This window comes from Alnus glutinosa, chromosome 14, assembly GCF_958979055.1.
Source record: "Alnus glutinosa chromosome 14, dhAlnGlut1.1, whole genome shotgun sequence".
Classification (NCBI taxonomy): Eukaryota; Viridiplantae; Streptophyta; class Magnoliopsida; order Fagales; family Betulaceae; genus Alnus; species Alnus glutinosa.
In genome coordinates, this window is record NC_084899.1 from 19,222,611 (window position 1) to 19,245,097 (window position 22,487).

Sequence of the window (22,487 nt, forward strand, 5' to 3'; positions counted from 1 at the left end):
TAAAAAATTATTTTTAAAAAATAATAAAAAAACAAAGGGGTGGCCCTAACCACCTTTGGGTGGCTCGTACGCCACCCCTAGCCCATGGGGTGGCCTGCGAGCCACCTCAGATGGGCACGCCAACCCCACACGCCTGGGGTGCCGGCAAGTCACCTTAGAGGACATAGGCACCCCTAGCATTTTCTCTTTTTTAAAAATAAAAATAAAAAAATTATTCCCACAAGGGTAAAATGGTTCAAATTGGGCAAATTGGTCACATGCCACACACATGACCAATCTTCCATCCAAGAAGACAGAATCTCCTAATGGAGTATCTAAATCATATCAAATTGGTAGTTTAGATAACCATATCATGTGAGTTGTCAATTCATGGTGCTACATTACAAACAATTGTTAGTTCAGTGGACTAAATAATATTTTAACCTATATATATTAAATCTGGGTGTCCAAGCAGTTCTTATTGTGCTTAAATAGAAGTAGAATCACAAACCAAAAAATTAATTACAAAACTGCCCTGCCACCACTCAGTCAAATGACACAAAACATCACACGATAAAAAACCCTTCTAAAACTATAATATCTTGTTCTAAAATAGGGTTAAGAATGCATTAACAAAGGTTTAAGAGATAACAGTTATGGTGGAAATTGGGAAAATAGGTTTGAGGAACACTTAGTGAAATCTTACCAATTCCATTTTGTCGATAGAGATGAACTATTCGAACAGTATGAGCAAGATGCCACCTAGGATAAAGGAAAAACTCAACAGGTCGATCGATATGGTGACCATTCGAATGGTATGGTCAGAAGCCATGTAGAACGAAAAGGAAACCCTATTGTTACGATGATATAAAGTAACCATTTGAATAGTGTGGCGAGAAGTTATGTAGGATATTTTGATGTGGTGGGCAGTTATGAAGGTATTTTGAAAAACCTTAGCATTCAAATAGTATGAGGATTGTTCTAACAGTGATAGACGACATGCGATTTAAATAAGTCCAAAATTGACATACGCGGTGGGGGCTTATTTAAAGCCCTTTGATGGAACCCTAGTGACCATAAATTACCTCATTATATTACAACATGAACCATGAGTTCTAATACAATAAATACACTCAATGCAATAACATATGTGCCACATGCGGCACTTAATAAATAACTATTTTTTTATCCTACTTATCAAATATTACATGTCAACATAATATGTCTTAAATAAAATTAACATAATAATTCTAGTTGTTCCATCCTTCGTCCGAATCTGCATAAACTTGCATGTGAATGTGGTTATCATCACAATCTTATACTGTGATCAAGTAAGTCAACAACCTCCAATACTGAATTATTTAAAAGTACACCACACAACATGACAATGGCAGTTATATATATACACAATCTCATTTACTCGTTCTTGCCTCAGGACTTAAACCCTTAGTCTTTGCCTTAAAACTTTAACCTACAGTCTTATTCTTACATATTGCCTCAGAACTTAAACCCTGGTCTTATTAGTATTGGTGATTCACTTAACAGTGTCTGGGGACTCTAACCATCTTTAGACTTACTAAAACCTATAGTCTAAATCAGTGCTGCGTCGGGACTACAACCTTCGATCTTTACCTCGGGACGTTAACCCTCGGTCTACATGATTGATTGATGCATTGGGATATTAACCCGCAGTCTTCGCCGTAGAATTTTAATCATTGGTCTTTCTTATTAATAGTTTCATAATTCTCAATAGCATAATATGCAATGACAATTTATTAGCATGTTCATTATTCATGACAATAAACTACACAATATTCCAAACAACACATATTCCATACAACTCGCATACAATTAAATAAAACAGAAATCACAACATTACTAAAGATCACCATGTATCATCCCTAGTGAGTAAGAAATACTCACCATGGTGATATATGCAATTTTACGAACAACACATGTAAAATGCCAAACAACTCGTGTACAATTAAATAAAACAGAAAACATCACATTACTAAATACCATCAGGTATCATCCCCACTGAGTAAGAAATACTCACGATTCTTTCTTTGCTTCAAAAAAGTGTTCACACAAATATTAACTTCTTCTGGTCTTCTTCTTCCTTGTTCTTTCTTGTTGCTAGACCCAAAACGAGAGAGAGGCAAAGGGAAAAGAGTTGTTTTTCTAGTCTTTTTTTATATATTGCACTGTGAAGGAAGAAGATGCAGAGTTTTTCTTTAAATTCTCCTGTTTTTCTGTAAAATCCAAAATAGCAAAAGAGAGGGAGAGAGCGTGATTTTTCTGGGTTTTCTACAAAGCTAGATCAGTGGAGAAACAAGAGAAGATGAGGCTTTTATGCTCTGGATTAAGGAAGAAGCTGTAGGAAAATTCTGCAACAAGAGAAAGAGAACTACGGTTTCCTTTTCTTTTCTTTGATGTGAAGAACGATTGATGGAGCTTGCTGTATATATAGAGGTTTCGAAGGGTGCAGATCATTTAGCAAAAGCAATCTAAGGTCAAAGAAGCTGCAGTTGTTTAGGTGATTCATCGAAGCCATCATCATATATCAAAATATACATTATCCTTAAGTAACTAGAATTAAATCCTAACTAATTTGCTAACCAATTAACTCATTAGTTCTAATCTAATTAGAGGCTTCTCATACACGTTCTAGGTTTATGAATCAACTAAAAATATCAGTTTAAGTAATGATGAGTTCTTATCAAAAATCGTCGACATGTTACGCGCATGCAGTCTTCACTAGAATTCTAGGTCGATCGATCGACCTTGCTAGTGGATCGATCGACTGTGATAGTGCATAGTTACTTCCTTCTGATTCGACTAATGTATGTGTGTATATATATATATATATATATATGTATTATCCAATATATTTATTGCATTATCTAATACTTATATGCATTATTATATATAAACATTCTCATATATGCATTATCTTAAGTAGTTTATTTTTCCTAGGCGTTACATTAGGGATTGTCCTAACGGTGTCTACCGTTCAAGCAATGCTCGGGGACCATTATAACTGTACTTGACAGAATGAAGAAAAAACTACAGTTTAGGTGCTAGACTAGGGTTTAAAACTTAGAAGCTTTTATAATGATAATATACATTGCAGATGAGAGAAACGAGTACTACATGGGAGACCTCATTAAAGACTACTTCACGCAAGGTGAGTAAACTCACATGAAACAGTAAAAATGATTTTTTAGCATGCATATTTGGATATAAAATGTGTATCTGTGTACTATCATGAAATTCTTTGTGCTGCAATGTGTTTGATGGATAATCAAAGAAAGTTCTTTTTCTTTTTTTTTTATGAAATACGTTGCAAAGAGTTTATAACATATTGTAATCACAATCCAATTAATTTACAAGTTCGATTCATGTGTTTTAGTAGCCCTTGAAAATTGGTTTCAAGTTTGTGGCCTAGAACACATGATTGTTTTCAAAATTGTTCTTGATTGTTTAAAATATATATATATATATATGATAAGGTTATGAATCCTTGGCACTCTCAAGGAGAAGATACAAGTGTAAATACTAATATATATGTTTGGGTTAGGAGGGGAGACTAGGCTGCCCACATTTCGTTTCAACTAATTCTATGGATAAAACTGCATAGGGCTTTTCCACAAATTTGTACTCTGAATACTTTGCTTTCCCACAAATTTATTTCAACTAATTTAGGTTGTTTCGTAAAGGAGCTAGATCTATGTTCATTTTTTTTTTTTTAATATATATATATATATATATATATATATATACAAGGATGATTGGACTCCTCTTTAACGTTAATAATAGGATTAGGATCCCCTACAATTTTAATAAAATTGTAAATTTTCAAATTACGAAATTTTTGTTGTTTTTAAGCATCGAAACGCTTAGAAAATGTCACATAATAAAAATGTGGCATGTTACAGTTGAGAATTTAGTATATTTTTATCAAGTTCTAAATCTATATGTTGTAAAAAAGCTTTGAACCAAAAACTGTCTTTTTAGTTTGCAAAAGTGAAGAATAAGTCTTTTGGGAAGAAAATTATTTCTGGTTATCCCGATAACACGTCACTTTTTTAATATGTGACATTTTTTTAGCGTTTAGATGCCTAAAAATAGCATAAATTTCGTAATTTGAGAATCAAAATTGTAGAGGATTCTAGTCCGTTAATAATGTATCATTTTGCTGTTAACTTTCTTTCAACGTTGAAATGTATTAACTGTGTTTAGTTAACTTTCTGTCAAACCGAAGTAGCCTTATTGGGTCGGTATAATTTGATTGCTATCTCATGTTCTGATTTGGTTTCATTCCAAATTTCAAAAAATTTAAACCAATTATTTTCAAAATTGTTCTTGATTGTTTAAAAATTCTTTTACTGATTCTTTTATTATTCATGGCTAGAGCACCACTAACTAGAAGTGGTGGCTAGCAGCTCAAGAGGTTGCCGCAACCCCCTTAGGGAATGCTTGAAGTAGTTGTTCCCCATGTGATGGGTGGTGGCTACCACATGATAGTAGGGCTATGGTTTTTGAAACCCTAACTCCTACTTCTAACCCTAAACCTATTTTTTTTTTTTTTGGCGTTAAAATGTTTTTAATAGTCCCCAAATTTATTAAGGTAAATAATATTCTTGATGGGATTTGTTCAGATTACTGCCAAGCCTTAGACAATACAGATTCCAATTTGATTGGAATTTGGTCTTCTAATGTGATTAGGATACCTAATTGTTTAAGGTTCCCTAGTTTAAGAGGGTTATGATGTAGGGTTGTGTTTCCTAAATGGAATAGAGTATGACTCCTCAAACCTTAGACCAGAGGAGATTCCAATGAGATTGGAATGTGGTCTCCTAATGAGAAAAAGATTGACCCTATCTTCTTGCATATGATTCTATTTTAGGAAAGTGTTTCAGAAATGAAGGCATTCTAATGTGATTGGAATACCAAGGACCTAGTTCGATTAGGAACCCTAATGTGATTAGGATTCAAAAATTCAAGTTGGTTTATGTTTCCTAATGAGACTAGGATTCCTACCTAGATAGGAAAACCTAGTTGAACTCGAAATATTTATCAAGACTTGGATTCCTATTTTAAGATAGACTCCTGGTGAGATTAAGACTTCTAAATTAAAATAGGACTATTACGAGATGAGTTAATCTAGTACAACTAGGACTAAGGGAAGAGCAACAAATTATTAATGTTTGGTATGAGATACAAAGTGGCATTAATATTGCGAATATTTCTTGCCTAATCATAGTAGTTAAAAACACCTTGTATCGACCCATGAGTCTTTCTTTCTTCGGAGGATGTTTTCATTTGCTGGATTAGATTGCCATTGCATTTAAATATTATGCATTTTTTTCTTTTGTGTTTTCGTATTTTATTTATTCTTAAATGTATATGCACTGATATATTTTCATGGTCAAATATATCATATTAAAATATGGACTGGACACATAATAAGCTAACTGAGGCAAGGGGCTAAGGTTCTATCCTTAGCCTCCCGCCCGCCCCCCCGCCAGTAATTCCCACCTCCCTAAGTCATCCTAAGACTATAAATAAAGCAGCCTGCATGCATTAGATGCATATCACTATATACTCTTTTAAAAGCCCACTCCGTTGGTCATATTCACTCATTGGAGAGAAGACTTGAAGGTTCCAATAATTTTAGAGGCAACCGTGTAGTGTGAGAAGCAAGAAGAAAAATGAATTTGCCCAATCGCTAAGGAGTGGCCAAATTGCATTTAGGTGCCTCTCTCTTATTTATTTCTTTTTTTTTTATTTTTTTTAGCATGATCTTACCATGTCTTCATAAAGTAGATCTTTTGGATAATTCCGCATATGAGGTACAAGATCCCAACACAGGCAACAATTCTCAAATTGAGTTCTATAAAACCGAGGTTTAATTCATCAACACACATCTTTTCCTTGTGTAAAGAAAGCAAATTCTAGCTCAAAGAGTTGTGATAAGTGAATGCAACATAAAATTAGCAAATACAAGTTCACTAATCCAGGCAATGTATGGGCACATAGGTTTAGACAAGAAAACTAGTTTTCATTTGCGTAGGCGATAAGTAGGAATTGCAAGTAGATGCTTGGCCCTTGGAGTTGTAAGACCAAACTCCTCAGTCATGTCCAACTCAGTTGGCAGCATGTTATTAGGAAGCTCCCAATCAAAGCAATGGACAATTTGTGCGACTACAAGCCGAACCACAGTTAGACCTGATTGCATCCCTGGGCAGCCTCTTCGACCGGAGCCAAATGGAATAAGTTGGAAGTCATGTCCACGGACATCTATCTTACTTCCAACAAACCTTTCTGGGAAGAACTTCTCTGCATCACTCCAAACACTTGGGTCTCGCCCAATTGCCCATATGTTTACTATGATTCTAGACTTCTTGGGTATGTGAAAACCATTAACCACGCAGTCCTCCATGGCCTCGTGAGGTAGCAACAGTGGTATTGGATGTAGCCTAAAAGTTTCCTTCAAAACCATGTCCAAATAATCCAAGCCATCCAAGTCTGATTCTTCTACCATCCTCTCCAAGCCCACCACATCTTCCAACTCCTTTTGAACTTTCTTCATTACCCGAGGATGCTTCATTAATTCTGACATTACCCACTCAATAATCATTGCTGAAGTGTCCATTGAGCCTACAAGCATGTCCTACAAGGAAATGATTGTAAAATAAAATAAATAAATAAATAAATTAACACTATTTGAAACAATGGAAAATAATTAGAAGCTGTTTTGAGTGCTCTTAGATACACAAGATTTTATAAGGTACAAAATTCAACTCTAAATGCACTCAAGAAGAATGAAATTTGCAATATGATCTGAAACAACATCTAAAGGGTAGGTAAATAGGTGTTTGAAGACAATCCTACCAATTCAAAATCTCATAACCACAACAACTATTACCAAAATTGTATAAGCATAAAATAAAATTGACACAATTAAAAGTAGTCCATACTAACAAAACGTTTGAAGTTGCTACTATTCTGTCTTTGGTTCCTAAGAAAACCAATCCTACAACAATGGGGGATTATAGACCTATTGCATGTTGTAATGTTTTGTACAAATGCATTACTAAAATTCTTGCCAACCGTATGCTGCCTATCCTTGATTCTTTGATTAGTCGAAATCAGTCTGCTTTTCTTCCTGGCAGGAGCATCTCTGAAAATGTTCTGTTGGCTCAAGAATTAGTCAGGAATTATCATAGGAAGGAAGGGAATCCTAGGTGCACTATGAAGATTGACTTGATGAAGGCTTATGATTCTGTTGATTGGGAGTTTATTCTCCATTGTTTAACTTGTTTTGGCTTTCCTGCTAAGTTCACAAATTGGGTTAAGGTTTGCATTACTTCTCCTCGGTTTTCTATCTCTTTAAATGGCTCTTTGATTGGCTATTTTCCTGGAGGTAAAGGTTTGAGACAAGGGGATCCTATCTCCCCCTATTTGTTTGTGCTTGCTATGGAAGTGTTTTCTCGGATTATGGATGATCTCACCCGAGATGGTTCTGATTTTAAGTTTCATTTTCGTTGCTCTAGATTGAGGCTCACTCATTTGTGTTTTGCGGATGATCTCCTTATCTTCTCGGAGGCTAATCTTTCTTCCATTTCTATTATCAAGATGGCTCTTTTGGAGTTTGAGCATCTTTCTGGTCTTAAAGCAAATCCTTCCAAGAGTTATTTTTATTGCTCTGGGGTTTCAGCTAGGTTGAAGGTTCTTTTGTTGGATGACCTGCAGATGAAGGAAGGTCAGCTCCCTGTTCGGTACTTGGGAGTTCCTCTAATTTCCTCTAATCTCTCTGCTGCTGATTGTAGTATGCTTATGGAAAAGATCTCTGGCCGTTTAGACTCCTGGACTTCTAAGAAACTCTCTTTTGCAAGGAGACTTCAATTGATTTCTTCTGTCTTGTACAGTCTTCAAGTCTATTGGATGGGCATTTTTATACTTCCTAAGAAGATTTTGAAAGACTTAATTCAGAAGTTTAATAGGTTTCTGTGGAATGGTAAGGAGGGTTCGTTTGCTAAGGCTAAAGTGGCTTGGAAAGAGCTTTGCTTTCCAAAGAAAGAAGGTGGGTTGGGTTTGAAGGATTTGGATGCTTGGAACAAGTCTTCTATGTTGCGTCATGTCTGGAGTTTATTTGCTTGTTCTGGTTCCATTTGGGTGGCCTGGATTCAGAATTATATGTTGAAGGGGAGGAGTTTTTGGAGTGTGAATATTCCCCAAACCTGCTCCTGGAGTTGGAGGAAACTTCTGAAGTTGCGTGGTATTGCAAAGAATTTTCTTAAACATGAAGTGGGAGATGGGAAGCACATTCATTTGTGGATTGATAATTGGCATCCTTCTGGTGCTTTGGTGGAGAAATATGGTTACAGAATTGTGTATGATGCTCAAAGCAGGTTGGATGCTAGGTTGGAGACGGTTCTTAGAAATGGAAATTGGTGCTGGAAACCTGCTCGTTCTGACCATCTTGTGGAGATCCAAAGTAGGCTTCCTGAAGTCCGGCTTGGTGTTTTTGATAAGCCTATTTGGACTATTTCCAGAAGTGGATCTTACACTTGTGCTGACACTTGGGATTTCCTGAGACAGAAGAAGATTGTTGTTGAGTGGTGGTCTATTGTTTGGTTTAAGTTTGCCATTCCGAAGCAGGCTTTTCTTCTTTGGCTCACTGTCCAAAATAGATTAACAACTGGAGATAGGTTGCTTACTTGGGGTTTTATGGGAGACACTCAGTGTGTTTTTTGTAGACATTGTACTGAGAGCCGGGATCACCTTTTTTTCTTGTGTAGTTTCAGTGCTAGAATCTGGAAGGAGTGCATGACGCGGTGCAATATCTTGAATCCTTGTTTTGATTGGCAGGATGTGATTGCAGAAGGTTGTAGAAGTTGGAGAACGAAATCCATGTTTGGTGTTGTTTGCAGATTGGTTCTTAGTTCTTCTGTCTATGGGATTTGGAGAGCCCGAAATGAGATAAAACATTCAGGCCATCCCTGTACAGAGGAACAAATTCTGAAGATGATTATCTGGGAGGTTAGATCTCGGATTGCTAGCATGGGGAAGTTTCAGAGGAATGAGGAAAATATCAGCCTCTGTTTTAGATGGAATGTTGATGTGTCTATTTTGTTTTGAGTTTCCTGTTGTTGGTTTAGTTTTGTTTGTTTTGGGGACTCTTTTGTCTGAGTTCCTTATGTTTTTGTGCCTGTAAGGCTTTTGGTTGTATTCTGGATTTTGTTGAGTTATATAAATTCTTTTTCATCGAAAAAAAAAACGTTTGAAGTTTAGACACTAACATGTAACCCAGCAAATGACCAGTTTGTCTTCTGCCGCAACAGCTCTAAAACTTTGGCCTTTCTTCTATACCTAGAACTTTGATAGTTGAAGGTTTTGTGGTTTAAAGGAAACCATGGAGACATTTGTGTTTCAGTTTAGGCTTAGGAAGGTTTGGTATCTCTCCATGAACAAAGAACAATAGCCTCCACACCTTGTGAAAATAATGGCTCAAAAGGCTTATATAGGTAAAGTGAAAACTGGGTTTTAAAAGCTAAGTCGATTAAAGAATAAAACTTATTGCAGTCACTTCAATCGATCAAAGGTCAAGTTTGATCGATCAAACTTTAGGGTTTTAGAGATCACATGTCTTCAATCAAACGAACTACGACCAAAGCTCTCGAGTTTTTGTATGCAAACATGATGCACACTTCAATCAATCCAATTGTCATCAATCTTCTCCTGAATTTGTATGAGACATTGTTGCACCACTTCGATTGATCAAACTTGCAATCGAACCTCTCTCGTATTTGTTTGGGACTTTGTCACATTGGTTCGATCAATCCAATTGTAGTCTAGTTTATGATCGAAGTCTTCGAAACTTCAATTCCAACATTTTCTTGAATCTCATTTTACACCGACTCAACTCTAAACCAAAACCTACAACTTTACAACTCAAATCACATGTTTTGACACTAAATTTACCAACATACTAAAACTTAATAAACTCCCCATTTTTAAATTTTGTGACAAAACCTAACGTAAATACAATTCAAAGAAAATTCATTGAATTACTACTAAAGTAGGATTACTTTTTACTTCACTGATCAATTAAACTTGTGTCTTGGAAACATGCATAAACACATTAAACGTACAGAGAACAGGTAGGAAAATAATCGAATAGATACATATTTGAGATATTAAATCAATGGTAAGAGGACAAATATAAGACTATTAAAATGACTCAATTAACATAAAAAAAAAAAAAAAAAAACAAACAAACAAACAAACAAACAAACAAACAAATATACAATGTCAAACTCATCAACTATGTACATAGACATAGACGATCAACAAAATATCAAGTCCATCCAAAAAAAAAAAAAAAAATCTATTTCAAATATCAAAAACATCAAAACAACTAGTACCCTCTGACTCTCAAACCACTCCTGTTGAGATCGAGCTGAGCCAAGTATGCAGGCCCATATCCTTATATTAGCTCAACGACCCTAGAGCCCATTCAAGTGCAGGGCGGCCCACCCTTCGATTATCCGTGAGCAGGAACAACTCACCCCCAGATAAATCTGGGGAAGCATCATAAGTGGGCCAAGGTCAAGTATCCGCCCATTGGTTTACGGTGATCACCAGGAAGTCTGAATGGATTAAAGCCCCTTTGCAATTGAGATTGAGCTCTATCTACAGCCCTGTACGTGTTACGAATGGAGGGCTCCTAGTGTCAATTAAGACGAAGTACACGAAGAATATATACGAACCCAAAACAAAAGTTTACGACTGAAGTCTTCAAAACTTCAATTCCAGCACTTTCTTTCTTGAACAGCATTTTCCACCGACTCAACCCTAAACCAAAACCTATAACTTTATAGGGACATGATTTTTATACAACAGTTGTGCAAGAATCAAGAGATATGAGTAAGTCCCACATGGTGAGTCCTATCACATAGGTCCTACATAGAACTCATTTCATGTCTCTTATCTCTTGCACAACAATTACATAACTGTTGTGCAATAAACATTTCTCAACTTTATAACTCAGGATCACGTGTTTTAACTTTGAATTTGCGAAAACATACTAAAACCTAATAAAGAATTGATTGGACTAAAAATTAACTCAATAATTTGATATAATGATATTTGGACTCCCTGCTAAAACAATGCAAGTAAAGTAAGGACATATAATTACCAGAATTATGGCTTTGATGTTGGAGCGTTCAATACGGTACTCAGATTCTTCAGATCCCATGAAGCTCAACATGACATCAACAAAGTCCTTGGTCTTGTTTTTGTCCTGGGATTGGACATGCTCATCGATGATCTTCTCAAAAAAGTCATCAAAGATCTTACTAACAGCCTTCATTCGTCGTGTCAGCCCCTGCAGGTCAAGGGGCGCAATTAAAGGAATAAAATCACCAAGGTTTGGAGTTGCTGCCAGTTGCATACCTTCATGGATTAAAGCCTTGAATCCCCTCTCATCAAGATCCTCGTCCGTGTACTTCTTCCCAAACACCATACGGCAACTCATATCCGCGCTGAGAGACGAAACCTTGGCACTCAGATCAACAGCAACACAATCACGGGCAGCCTCTCGAATAAAATCTATCAAAAGGCCGATCTCTTCTTTTCTCATGGATTTGAAAGAAATGGTTTTATGGTTGCTAAGCAATTCAAGGGTGCACATCTTACGTATGTTGCGCCAATAAGAGCCGAATGGGGCAAAGGACAAGCTCTTTTGCTCATAAGAGAGGTGCTTTGCGGCCTCAAGCGGTGGTCGACTAGCAAACACGAGGTCGTGTGCTTTAAGGAACTGCTCAGCAGCCTGAGGCGATGAGACAACAATGGCATTCACCAAGCCCAAGCGCAAGAACATGATGGGGCCATGTTTTTGGGCAAGTCGATGAAGATCTCGATGAGGTAATTCCCCTAACATGTGAAGGTTCCCAAAGAGAGGGAACCCTCTTGGACCAGGAGGTAATTTCTTCTTGTTGTTACTGCTTTTCCGTGCCCATTCTCGCAGGAGATAAGCAAGCATGAGCAGTGCGGCAATGGTCCATGTCCAAGCCATGGTGGGCATGTTTCATTCAGATGCAATCATAATTATAGATAGGAAGGTAGATCTAGATGTGGCCTTTGACCCTGCATTTTGGCTCAAATGTACGTATGGACAATACATATATAGGATAAATTAAGACAAAAAGTCACCCACCGCCCGCCCCCGCCCCCCACCCCCCCTCATATATTTGTTTTTCTCTGTGCCACTGGGGCCATCGACAGATAGTCGGCCAATAAACGGATAATTTTCGAAAATCGGACGTCACGTTATATTTTATAGGGTTACACACTTTTTAGTCCAGTTTTGACAAATTTATTTTTTTAGTTCCTGAGTTTTAATTCACATAACAGATGGTATCTTAATTTAAAAAAAAAAAATTAAATTAAGTACTTCAGTTAAATTTTCCGTTCAAAAACTAACGATCTGTCACGTATGAACCTTAGAGGTTGACACGTGACACTATATAAATTAAAAAATTTTTTAAAAAAAAAAACAAAACAAAACAAAACAAAACAAAAAAAAACAAAACAAAACAAACAAACAAAGCCACCCCCTTGGCCGCCACTCCCATTTTGGCCAAGGGCCTTGGCCGGTGCCATCCCTTGACAAAAAATAAATAAATAAATCAAGATCAGTTTTGGCCCTTGGAGGTGACCAAACCTAGGGGTGGTCCGGCCACCCCCAAGGGCCAAAACCGATCTTGAATTATTATTATTATTTTTTTGTCAAGGGGAGGGGGTGGCGCCACACCCTTTTTATTTTTATTTTTTTCAAATTTTTTTAATTTTATTATTTTTTAATTAATTTTTAAATATTTTTATTTTTTTATATAGTGCCACGTGTCAACCTCTAAAGGTTAATGTGGCAAGCCGTTAGTTTTTGGGCGGAAAACTTGATTGAGATACTAATTCAGTCATTTCTCAAAATTGAGGTACCATCTGTGATGCGAATTGAAACTAAAAGATTAAATTGCCAAAACTCAAGAACCAAATGTGTATTTAACCCTATTTTATATTGTGAGGGAGACACTTACGGTTAACGTACATCAAGTCTTCGAAGAAAAATGTTTAAAGAACGCATCCAAGTGAGAAGATCGATGTGATCATGATCATATATATGTGTATACATATATAGTGTAACAATTTGTATTTTCCGAAGGCAAATTGAATGATACGATCGATGGATCATTATGGGAGCTTCATGACCCATCAATCTCTAGCTTTTCTGTGGAGTCTCCAAACCTGGCACCTCTAATTTCCTCTAATTTCTAAGTCAGAATCTCACCTTATTTGCAAACTTTCAAAAAAGAATGGAAGAAGAAGAATAAACTGTTAAAGCATGTTGGGTTTTCTAAGTTGGAAGGTGTGTTTGGTTTGAATAAAATGTAGAATAATATTCTACTTTTTTCAAAAATAAATTATATTTTATTCAACTTTTCAAATTTTATCTCACAAAGTCAAATTTTGTAGTTCGCACCGTAAATTATAATAATATTCTGATTCAAAAAAATTCAACACCCAAACGGACCATAAGCATTCACATTCGCCTCTTTTGATTGCAACACACAGCGCCGACACATCACAGAACCAAGTTTAATACTGTGAAGATTTTCAGGGCATATCACATAACATCCTGCAACGTGCTTTTTAATTTCTCATAATATTGAATATAGAAAAGGGATACAAAATGGATGAAGAACAGAAATTGAATGGATAAAATGCAGAAGATATATTGATTGAATCAAAAGAACATAGGCCTGAGCAATTTGAGAAGCTCAGTTTTCTCCCAAATCACCAAGAACTCAAAACAAGCTAAAACTCTCAATACAGATTACAAATTCCAAAGGCTATTTAAAGCCCACAGATGGGGAAATGCTAAAGAGAAGACTCTCATCCCCCCTTGTCACCCTCTTTTCCTTAAAAAAATTGGTTTTTATTGACATCAGAGACAACTTTTTAATAAAAATCAATTTTTTTATTATAAAAGGGTGATAAGGGGAGGATGAAGGGAGGATGTGTAAAAGCTCTCCTCAGCATGACACCCCCTAGTGGTACCAAGAAGAATCGCATGGAGCCACCCAAATAAGAAATACAAGACTTTACTCAAAATCTCGATACAAAGGTAACTGTAAATTGAAATAAAACAACAATTTCAGCCATTGGAATAGTCATTGGTACAATGACAGAAGTACATTCAAGCGGTCTTGGGTTTGTAAGTATTTGCATATTCTTGAACAATGATTGACCAAATGAATTGAAGCCGGTCAGCCCTCTTCTGACTCTGCACAGCAGTTCACACGTCAGAACAAAACTAGGAGATAATGGGTTCGGTTGATAAATGATAATGATCTTCGGGTTTGCTTTTTTCTTTTTTTGTACTAACAAACAACTTCAAACACAAAACAGTTAAAACTACTTTAACATTTATGATACGTAAGACACCTTTTTGATCAATTAAACCAATCCAATAAGCCCGAATTTAATGAAGCAATGTCCCCACCAGTACATTAAACTAGCACACTCAATTCACATTGATAAGGGGCACACATTTGCCACAGCATCAGTGAGGTTAAAAAAAACAAAGAAGCTAGGTGAATTTGGTGTTTCTTAGACAATATCAAATTTCTTGATGATATAGCAAGCATGTCTCCTCGATGCAGTGATTAGATCATGAATAAGGGCAGATATAGATATTCTTCAAACCACGTATGGCTTCCATGTTATCTTCCTTGTAGACACCAAGGGGTGAGCCATGGACAGATAAAAGCATCTCACCAGGCTTAGGCAGCCTCAGTGTTTTCGGTGTCATCCCAGCAGACAGCCTTTGGCTACTCCCCTGAAGAAATGATCATATGTAACTTAGCATCTCATGCTAATTTGGTAGACATCCACCAAAAAAATAAAACAATAATAATTCAAAACCTAGATGACAAATACTCTAGAAACAAACTCAGCCCATAGCAAGATTTATTTTTCTCCCTCAATTCCAGTCACTAGCTACCTATCCTTATATATTTCTCCGTGTACAAATGAACTGCTTTTGTTATTTCTAAGTCATAGCTTGCATTGGGATAAAATCTCAAACACCGACACCAACTAGTGATAACAGACACAACACCCATAAAGGTTTTGTATGTACTTTCATTGGAGTATCTATGGTGCAATGGTTATTGTTGGCAGGCACTTTGTTTGCATCAGCTGAAAAGCTTCTTTGAATTCGAACTAACTAGTGCCCTTCAGTAAACTATTTGGCCCTTCTACTTCTTTCAACAAATGAGACAATAGTTTGGTTCCAATGTGTTACACAAGTTACGTTTTAGTAAGAGTGAAACTTTATGCAAAGCAATATACACCAAAGTGACCAAGAAGAGACAAACCCCAGGAGTTCGTAGACCATCTTGCATCCCAAGCACTGAGTATCACATGGCTCCTCCAAAACCTACAAAACAGATATTTCACTAAGATAAAAAAAAAAAAAAAAAAAAAAAAAAAAAAAAAAAAAAAAAAAAAAAAGAAAAGAAAAGAAAAGAAAGAAGAGAAAACACGGCATTTTTTATGATATCAAAAAGTCTAGGGATTGTGCTTTAGGGTCGGTTTAGTTTTGTGGTTTCAAAAAAATATGTAATTTCAAAATTAAAGATTTCAAAACGGGTGATTTGAACAATTTCTTAAAATGCGGCTGCTCCGTTTGTTTTAGTGTAAAATGGTTTCTGGAAAATGATTTTGGCATTTTCAAGTGTTTGGTTGGGACAAAAATAATGGTCAACCGAAAAATAATTTCCGTTTAACTAAAAATGTTTAGTAAATTTCGTAAAATGATTTACGCTTTTTAAAAACGTAAATTATTTTTCGTAGATGTTAAACATAGTCGACCATCTTTTAAACAACGCAGTCGACCTTTACGTTCAAGCAGTCGACTATCACCAGATTCTGACACTGGTCGGTGCCAAAATTCGGCGACATCCGGCTACCGTCACCGAATTCCGGCTGTATTGTGCCAGATTCCAACCAGTTTGACTGGAATCTGGCCAGAACGGCCGGATCCCCGGCCATCAGGCCAGAACGGACAGCCGGATTCCGGCCACTTTTGCCAGAATCCATATGCGCCAAATATAAATATATATATATATATATATATATATATATATATATATATATATATATATATATAAAATAAATTATAATATTATTTTACATTAATATTTTTTATGTTATGAATAAAATTTGATTTTTATAAATTAATATGATTGAATAAAAATATAAAAAAATATTTGTAATTTTCCGTACGCACCAAATACCCAAAAATAATTTCGACGGAAAATATTTTTCTGAAAAATAACTTCTCTGAAAATGTTTTACAACGGAAACCATTTTACACCGAAACAAACGAAGCATAAGCTTCCGGGAAAATTTCAGTTTAGCCTTTAAAATAACAATTTGACCTTAAAATCATACATTTTTAAAAATGCATTTCGTTACCTACTACTTGACAAGACGGATTTTTACACGTTTTCAAACCACTATTTTTCAAAAGCGACCTTTTAAACAAGACATTTTCTGCAATTTTGTTTAAAAACGCATTATTTGCCAACGAAATTGCAGGGCCAAACGACTTTTAATAAGTTTATGGCATGAAGTGCAAAAGAAAGACAATTTCAATTGCATTTAAACAAACTCAAAAGAAACCATCCTTTGTTTTGGTAATCAGTAATATACGCATCCAGAAACCCTTAAATATGTTCAAATCAAATATAGAAAGCAAGAGAACATACAAAGTCACTTATTTGCAGATTACCAGCACCCAAAAGGCTTGTCTTCACTGCCACCAATCAAGCACTCTTGTGAGATACAATCAATCAAGGAAATCTAATTTCAGCTTCATTCATCAAAAGATAATACCCGCTTTGCTCGAAAACTGAAAGCCACCCAATGATGCAATAGCAGCAGAGCAGTCCGAATAAGCCATGGACAAGCGGCGCAGAAGAGACGTGTGTATGTCTCTTCCATCACCTTGGTTCATGGACAAATCACCGTCTTCATCGTTCCATTGCACTTCGAATTGTTCGTTTCCTTCATTTCCAACAACCGAAAGGTTCGGGAGGTTTTCTTTGAAAAATTTCAGCGCTAGAGTTCGCTGTTGTTCCTTGCTGAAATAAGAGCGAAGCAAACGCAATTCCGTCAGCAAATGTTCGATCTCCACATCACGAACAGCCCTAATCGCAGCACTCTGTCGCTCAACTGTTAAAACATCAAATTCAGAAACAAAGATAACAAACTGAGAAACAACTCTACCATTTCTTCCATGTATTACTTAATTAAAAATATTATAAAAAAATAAAAATAAAAATAAAAAATACCTTCCTGATCTGTAAAAGCAGCTTGTTGCTTATCAATTTGGGCCTCTGTCTCAACGGCACCGTTTACATCATTCACAAGAGACGACGGAGATTTCTTAACAGTTTTCTTGGCTCTTCGTCTTGCCATGTTAATTTGCTGCAAAGCCAAATGTCATTTTAAGCCAACACGAAACCATAATTTTAGGCGCTAAATTTATAACAAATAATATTATTAAAAAAAAGGGGTGGATGGCTCGGATGGTTACCGGTCGCCGAGGCTTGGTCGGAGGGACCGCAAAGGGGAGTTCTTGCTTACTCTGTTTCCTTCGGAACCAAAACAATATTTGAAATTGGGGACGAAAGCTACAAATAGAATAGGAATAATTGTCTTATTGGTTATGGGTATTTATAATTACGAATTATTTTTTATAGTTTAAAAAGGTCATGAAAGGTCATTATAGTAAATTATAATTACAAATTAATCCTTAAAGTTAAATTCTATTAAGAAAATTAACAGATTCTGTTAAATGTCACTTCAACGCCACATCCAACCAATAAAATGGCAACACGTGTCTATCTGAATAAAAAAAATATAAATTTACTAAAAAATAAATAAATAAACTTATTTTTTTAAAAAAAAATAAAAATAAAAAGGGAAGGGGTGGCCTTCCTTTTTTTCTTTTTTTTCCTTTTTTTTTTTTTTGAATTTTAATTTTTCTTTAAAAAAAATAAGTTTATTTATTTATTTATTAATAAATTTATATTTTTTATTCATATGGACACATGTCGTCATTTTATTGGTTTGATGTGGTGTTGACGTGGCATTTAACAGAATCTGTCAAAATTTTTAACGGAATTTGACTCTAGGGATCGATTTGTAATTATAGTTTACCACAATGATCTCTCATGAACTTTTTAAACCATAGGGAGTGATTCATAATTATAACATACCACAGGGATCAATGGTGTAATTATCCCAATAAAATAATTGAGTGGTGGGTCTGGGTCAAGTTGATTTCGATTATGACTAGCTCAGTAAAATTTGCAAAAATTCAATTATACATTGAATTTTTATTTTTTTAACCATCTGAGCCCTTATTTTCTTTTTCTTTTTTATGGTAAAATTACAAAATCAGTCTTTTACCTAATTTATAATTAACTTCAGGTGGTATCAAAATGAAACCAGAGATTCTTGAGTTATACCAAAAAAACAATTTACAACATACAGTCAAATTACGTCTACGAAATTAACAAATTACAATAATGTATCACGTCAAAACCAATAAAATTATAATACGTGTCCTATTTAAATTAGTATCATACTAACGGAATCTATTAAGTTAGTAGACGAAATTTGACTATAGGGAGTAAATTATTTTTTTGACATACCTCAGAAACCTTTGAATTCATTTCAATACCTATCGAAGCTAATTACAAATCAGGAAAATCATAGGGACTAATTTTACATTTTTTTTGTTTTCTTTCTTTTTATTTATTTTTTTAACATTTTCAATTGCACTTATGGATTACTTCTTGTAACTTTGACGATTAAAAAAGGGAAGGAAAACCCATCTAGCTCTCGGGGAAAGAACGAATAAACGTTTACCTTTTAAGGGGATTTTTTTTTTTAATCGAACTTAATCTTAATTGATCAAAATATGGTAGCCCGCATTAAACGCAGGTCGAATCTCACCTACTTGCACACTTAAACCTTTACCGATCGATCGGCCTAGATGTTCAAACGAAGTATTCAAACCCTTTTAATGTGTGGATCATTTCTCACCTACCCACCTGTGTCGTTCTAGCAAGTGGAGATTCAATTTCGATTGATTGACCCCACGCTTGATCAATTGAGGTTGCCCCCATAACTACTTTAATTAATTAAAAACGAACACTCAATGTTGATAATCCTAGCGATCAAACACCTACGAGTAGGTTTGGCAATTTGGGTTGCCGTGTCAACTCATCAGATTAGCGTGTCAATCCATTTAACTAATTTGGTAAAAAATATGTAATTATCACATCATAAATATATTATAAACAGGTCATAAACAAGTTATAGCATAAACCCAAATCCTATATATTCGTGTCGTGTTTGTGTCGAATTCACGGGTCGTGTCGAAATTGCCAAGCCTATCTACGAGCTCAATTTTACTTTATCTATTCACACCATAATTTCTCTTTATTTCTGTCACACTATATATATTTATTTATTTTTGTATTTTCTTATTGGGGGGGGGGGGGGTGGGGGGGAAGCTGACAAGCCCAAGAAAAAAGGCTTTAGTGTGTGCTTGTAATGTGCCAGTGACTGGAGGCGCGTGAAATGGTGAAAAAAGGTGATTGTGTGTAGTGTGTGACAACATGCGATCTAGTTTTTGTGGCGGAAAAAAATGGATTCCGATAGATCAAATACTTCTAAGGAAAAATTACACATAACTCTTTTTAAATTACTACTTAATTGTTAATGTACCACGTAAACTATTAATTGTGTTAATGTTCCCCTCTAAACTACCAAAAAATGTCAATGTCTCTCTAAGACCAACAAAAAAATAAAAATGGCCCTAATTTTTTTTAATAAGACAAAAATATCCTCGTAAATTCAAAAAATTAAAACTAAAACTAAAAAAATTACAAAAAAAAATAATAAAAAACTAAAAAAAAATTTAAAAAAAAAACGAAATTTTTTTTTTTAAAAAAAAAAAAAAAAGAACAAATTTTTTATTCTTTAAAAAAAAAAAAAGCAAACAAAAAATAACAGAAATTTATTTTTTATTTTTTAAAAAATAAAACAAATGAAAAAAAGAAAAACCAGTTTTTATTAAATTAAAAAACAAAAAAGAACAATTTTTTTAAAGAAAAAAATAACTGATTTTTTTTTAAAAAAAAATATAAAACAAATGAAAAAAAAAAATCAGTTTTTATTAAATTAAAAAAACGAAAAAGAACAATTTTTTTTAAAAGAAAAAAATGAAAAAAAACTGAAAATTATTATTTTTTTAAAAATAAATAAATAAATAACAGTTTTAATTTTTTATTATTTTTTTGGAATAAAATTTTGTTATTTTCTATTTTTTTAATAATTTTTTTTAGTTTTTATTTTATTTTAATAATTTTATGAAGGACATTTTTGTCATTAAAGTGACATTGACATTTTTTGGTAGTTTAAGAAGAGACATTGACACAATTAATAGTTTGAGAAGTACATTAATAATGATGTTGTAGTTTAAGGTGGTTTAGTATACTTTTCCCTACTTCTTTTTAAGTATTGTTGGGGTAATCACACTTGCCCGATCTACATCGAGAGCTACAAGCTCACCTTAGCTCATGGGTCTTCTAAATGTAAACCCTCTCTTGAAGGCTTGTCCAAAAGGTCTTGGGCCCCATGGCCTGGGCTGGCCCATAAAAAAGCCATGGGCCACAAGCCAATGACTTCTGAGTAGGCCCAAGCCGGGGAACACACAACAGGCGACCCATTCTAGGTCCGAGCGTATTTGGCGGCGCCGAAAGCATGAAGCAACTGCAACAATGCAAAAAGAATATTGACGTCTAGATGCTCCTTATAGTGTAGGAGTGCCGAGATGCCTCTTGTGGTAAAGGGACGCAGGGATACTCCTACCAGTGCAGAGAAATGATAGTAAACGGTGTCGAGATACCCCTGCAGGTGCACGAGAAAAATAGCAGACAAAGATGCCTTCCTTAATGCGGAAGAAAGATCAAAAACATGGAGCCAGTCCCGACCAAGGATCTCGAGGGATTTCTTGCTCCCCACTCAAATGAAGGTCTATATATACCGATTATTCCAGGTATGAAGAAGGATCTACTTTTTCTTTGAAATGACCTCTTATCCTCTATCCCCTCCAACTATTAATCGTAGGGAAAAAAAAAAACTTTTTGTTAGCCGATCGCATTAAACCAAATAGAAAAATGAATACGTTCCAATTTTTTTTTTTTACATAAAATGCCTTAAATTTAAAAACTAAATCTACTTAATACCCTTGAAGTTTAAAAAAAAAAAAAAAAAAAAAAAAAAAAAAAAAAAGAAAAAAAGAAAAAAAAGAAAAAAAAGAAAGAAAAAAGAAAGAAAGAAGAAGAAGAAGAAAAGAAAAGAAAGAAGAAGCAAAAAATGGTGGTTATTGTTGGATCACTGAGTCACACTAGGAGTGGTTGAGCAACTCTCAAATTACATGAGGGTGGATCAACTCCCCCCCCTTCCCTCAAACATGTTTAGGGGTGGATCAGCCACCCACAAAAGTTTTGTGGGTGGCTGAGCCATCCGAGAGTACTTGGGCGGTTTAACCACCAATTTTATTTTATGTATTTTTTTAAAAGTTTTTTTGGGTTATTTTATTTTTTTTTTTAAGGATATTTTCATGATTTCAAGTAAAAATAGTAACAAAAAGTAAAAATGAGATAATGTATTTCAAGGTTAAATACATATTTGTTCCTTGTGCTTTACGACCTTTATTTTTTGCCTCCTCAGTTTTACTTTTTATCAATTTTGGTACCTGTGGTATATGAAAAGACGGAAATGGTATCTCCGTCTGATTTCCCGTCCAAAACTAACGTTCACTTACGGCATTTTCTGTCATGTTGTTTTCTGGATGTTGTTGGAAACGATGTGTAAAGAATTGGGTTCTGCGCTTCAAATTTTTAGGTACCCAATGACGTGGGTGAACGTTAGTTTTGGACGGGAAATCAGACGGAGGTACCATTTCCGTCTTTTCATATACCACAGGCACCAAATTTGATAAAAAGTGAAACTGAGGGGGCAAAAAATAAAGGTCATAAAGCACATGGAGCAAATATGTATTTCACTTGAGCTTTTTTTTTTTGTCGGTCAAATTTAACACACTCGACTAACGTTTTTTTCTTTTTTTTTGGCCAAACAATTAGTAATTGAAGGTGATTAAGTAGGGATTAACATAATATCCGATTGTCACCTATCGACTTATGATGGTCGATAGTCGAAATAAAAAAATTGTTTCAAAGTCAGTTCAGTTCGATGGGCAGTAAGATTTTTATTTCGTTGGTTAACTGAATTGAACCGAACCAAACCGACTTCATTGAACCGAATCGAATTGTCATCACTTGTTTAACAAA

General features: G+C 35.0%; 2 protein-coding genes across 2 annotated transcripts; both read right to left on the bottom strand.

The window, feature by feature from the left end:
* Positions 1-5,889: 5,889 nt before the first annotated feature.
* On the bottom strand, positions 5,890-12,149 carry LOC133857308 (cytochrome P450 71AU50-like). The gene is made up of 2 exons (XM_062292524.1): positions 11,186-12,149; positions 5,890-6,655 (listed from the first exon to the last, which is right to left on the bottom strand). Exons 1-2 carry the CDS (start codon positions 12,071-12,073, stop codon positions 6,044-6,046), a joined length of 1,500 nt encoding a protein of 499 aa, XP_062148508.1. The 5' UTR covers positions 12,074-12,149; the 3' UTR covers positions 5,890-6,043.
* Positions 12,150-14,505: 2,356 nt separating this feature from the next.
* LOC133856777 (uncharacterized) lies at positions 14,506-17,744 on the bottom strand. The gene is made up of 5 exons (XM_062291826.1): positions 17,654-17,744; positions 17,409-17,544; positions 16,951-17,289; positions 15,429-15,463; positions 14,506-14,887 (listed from the first exon to the last, which is right to left on the bottom strand). The coding sequence occupies exons 2-5, from the start codon at positions 17,533-17,535 to the stop codon at positions 14,720-14,722; spliced, it is 669 nt and encodes a 222-aa protein (XP_062147810.1). The 5' UTR covers positions 17,536-17,544; positions 17,654-17,744; the 3' UTR covers positions 14,506-14,719.
* Positions 17,745-22,487: the final 4,743 nt, after the last annotated feature.

Excerpts from the sequence above, each read along its gene's own strand:
- LOC133857308 (XM_062292524.1), bottom strand. The coding sequence starts at position 12,073 with ATGCCCACCATGGCTTGGACATGGACCATTGCCGCACTGCTCATGCTT. Across the intron at positions 6,656-11,185 it reads ACATCAAAGCCATAATTCTG|GACATGCTTGTAGGCTCAAT; the intron begins GTAATTATATGT and ends ATTTCCTTGTAG.
- LOC133856777 (XM_062291826.1), bottom strand. The coding sequence starts at position 17,535 with ATGGCAAGACGAAGAGCCAAGAAAACTGTTAAGAAATCTCCGTCGTCT. Across the intron at positions 17,290-17,408 it reads TGCTTTTACAGATCAGGAAG|TTGAGCGACAGAGTGCTGCG; the intron begins GTATTTTTTATT and ends ATGTTTTAACAG. Across the intron at positions 15,464-16,950 it reads TCAGTTTTCGAGCAAAGCGG|TGCTTGGGATGCAAGATGGT; the intron begins GTATTATCTTTT and ends TGTGATACTCAG.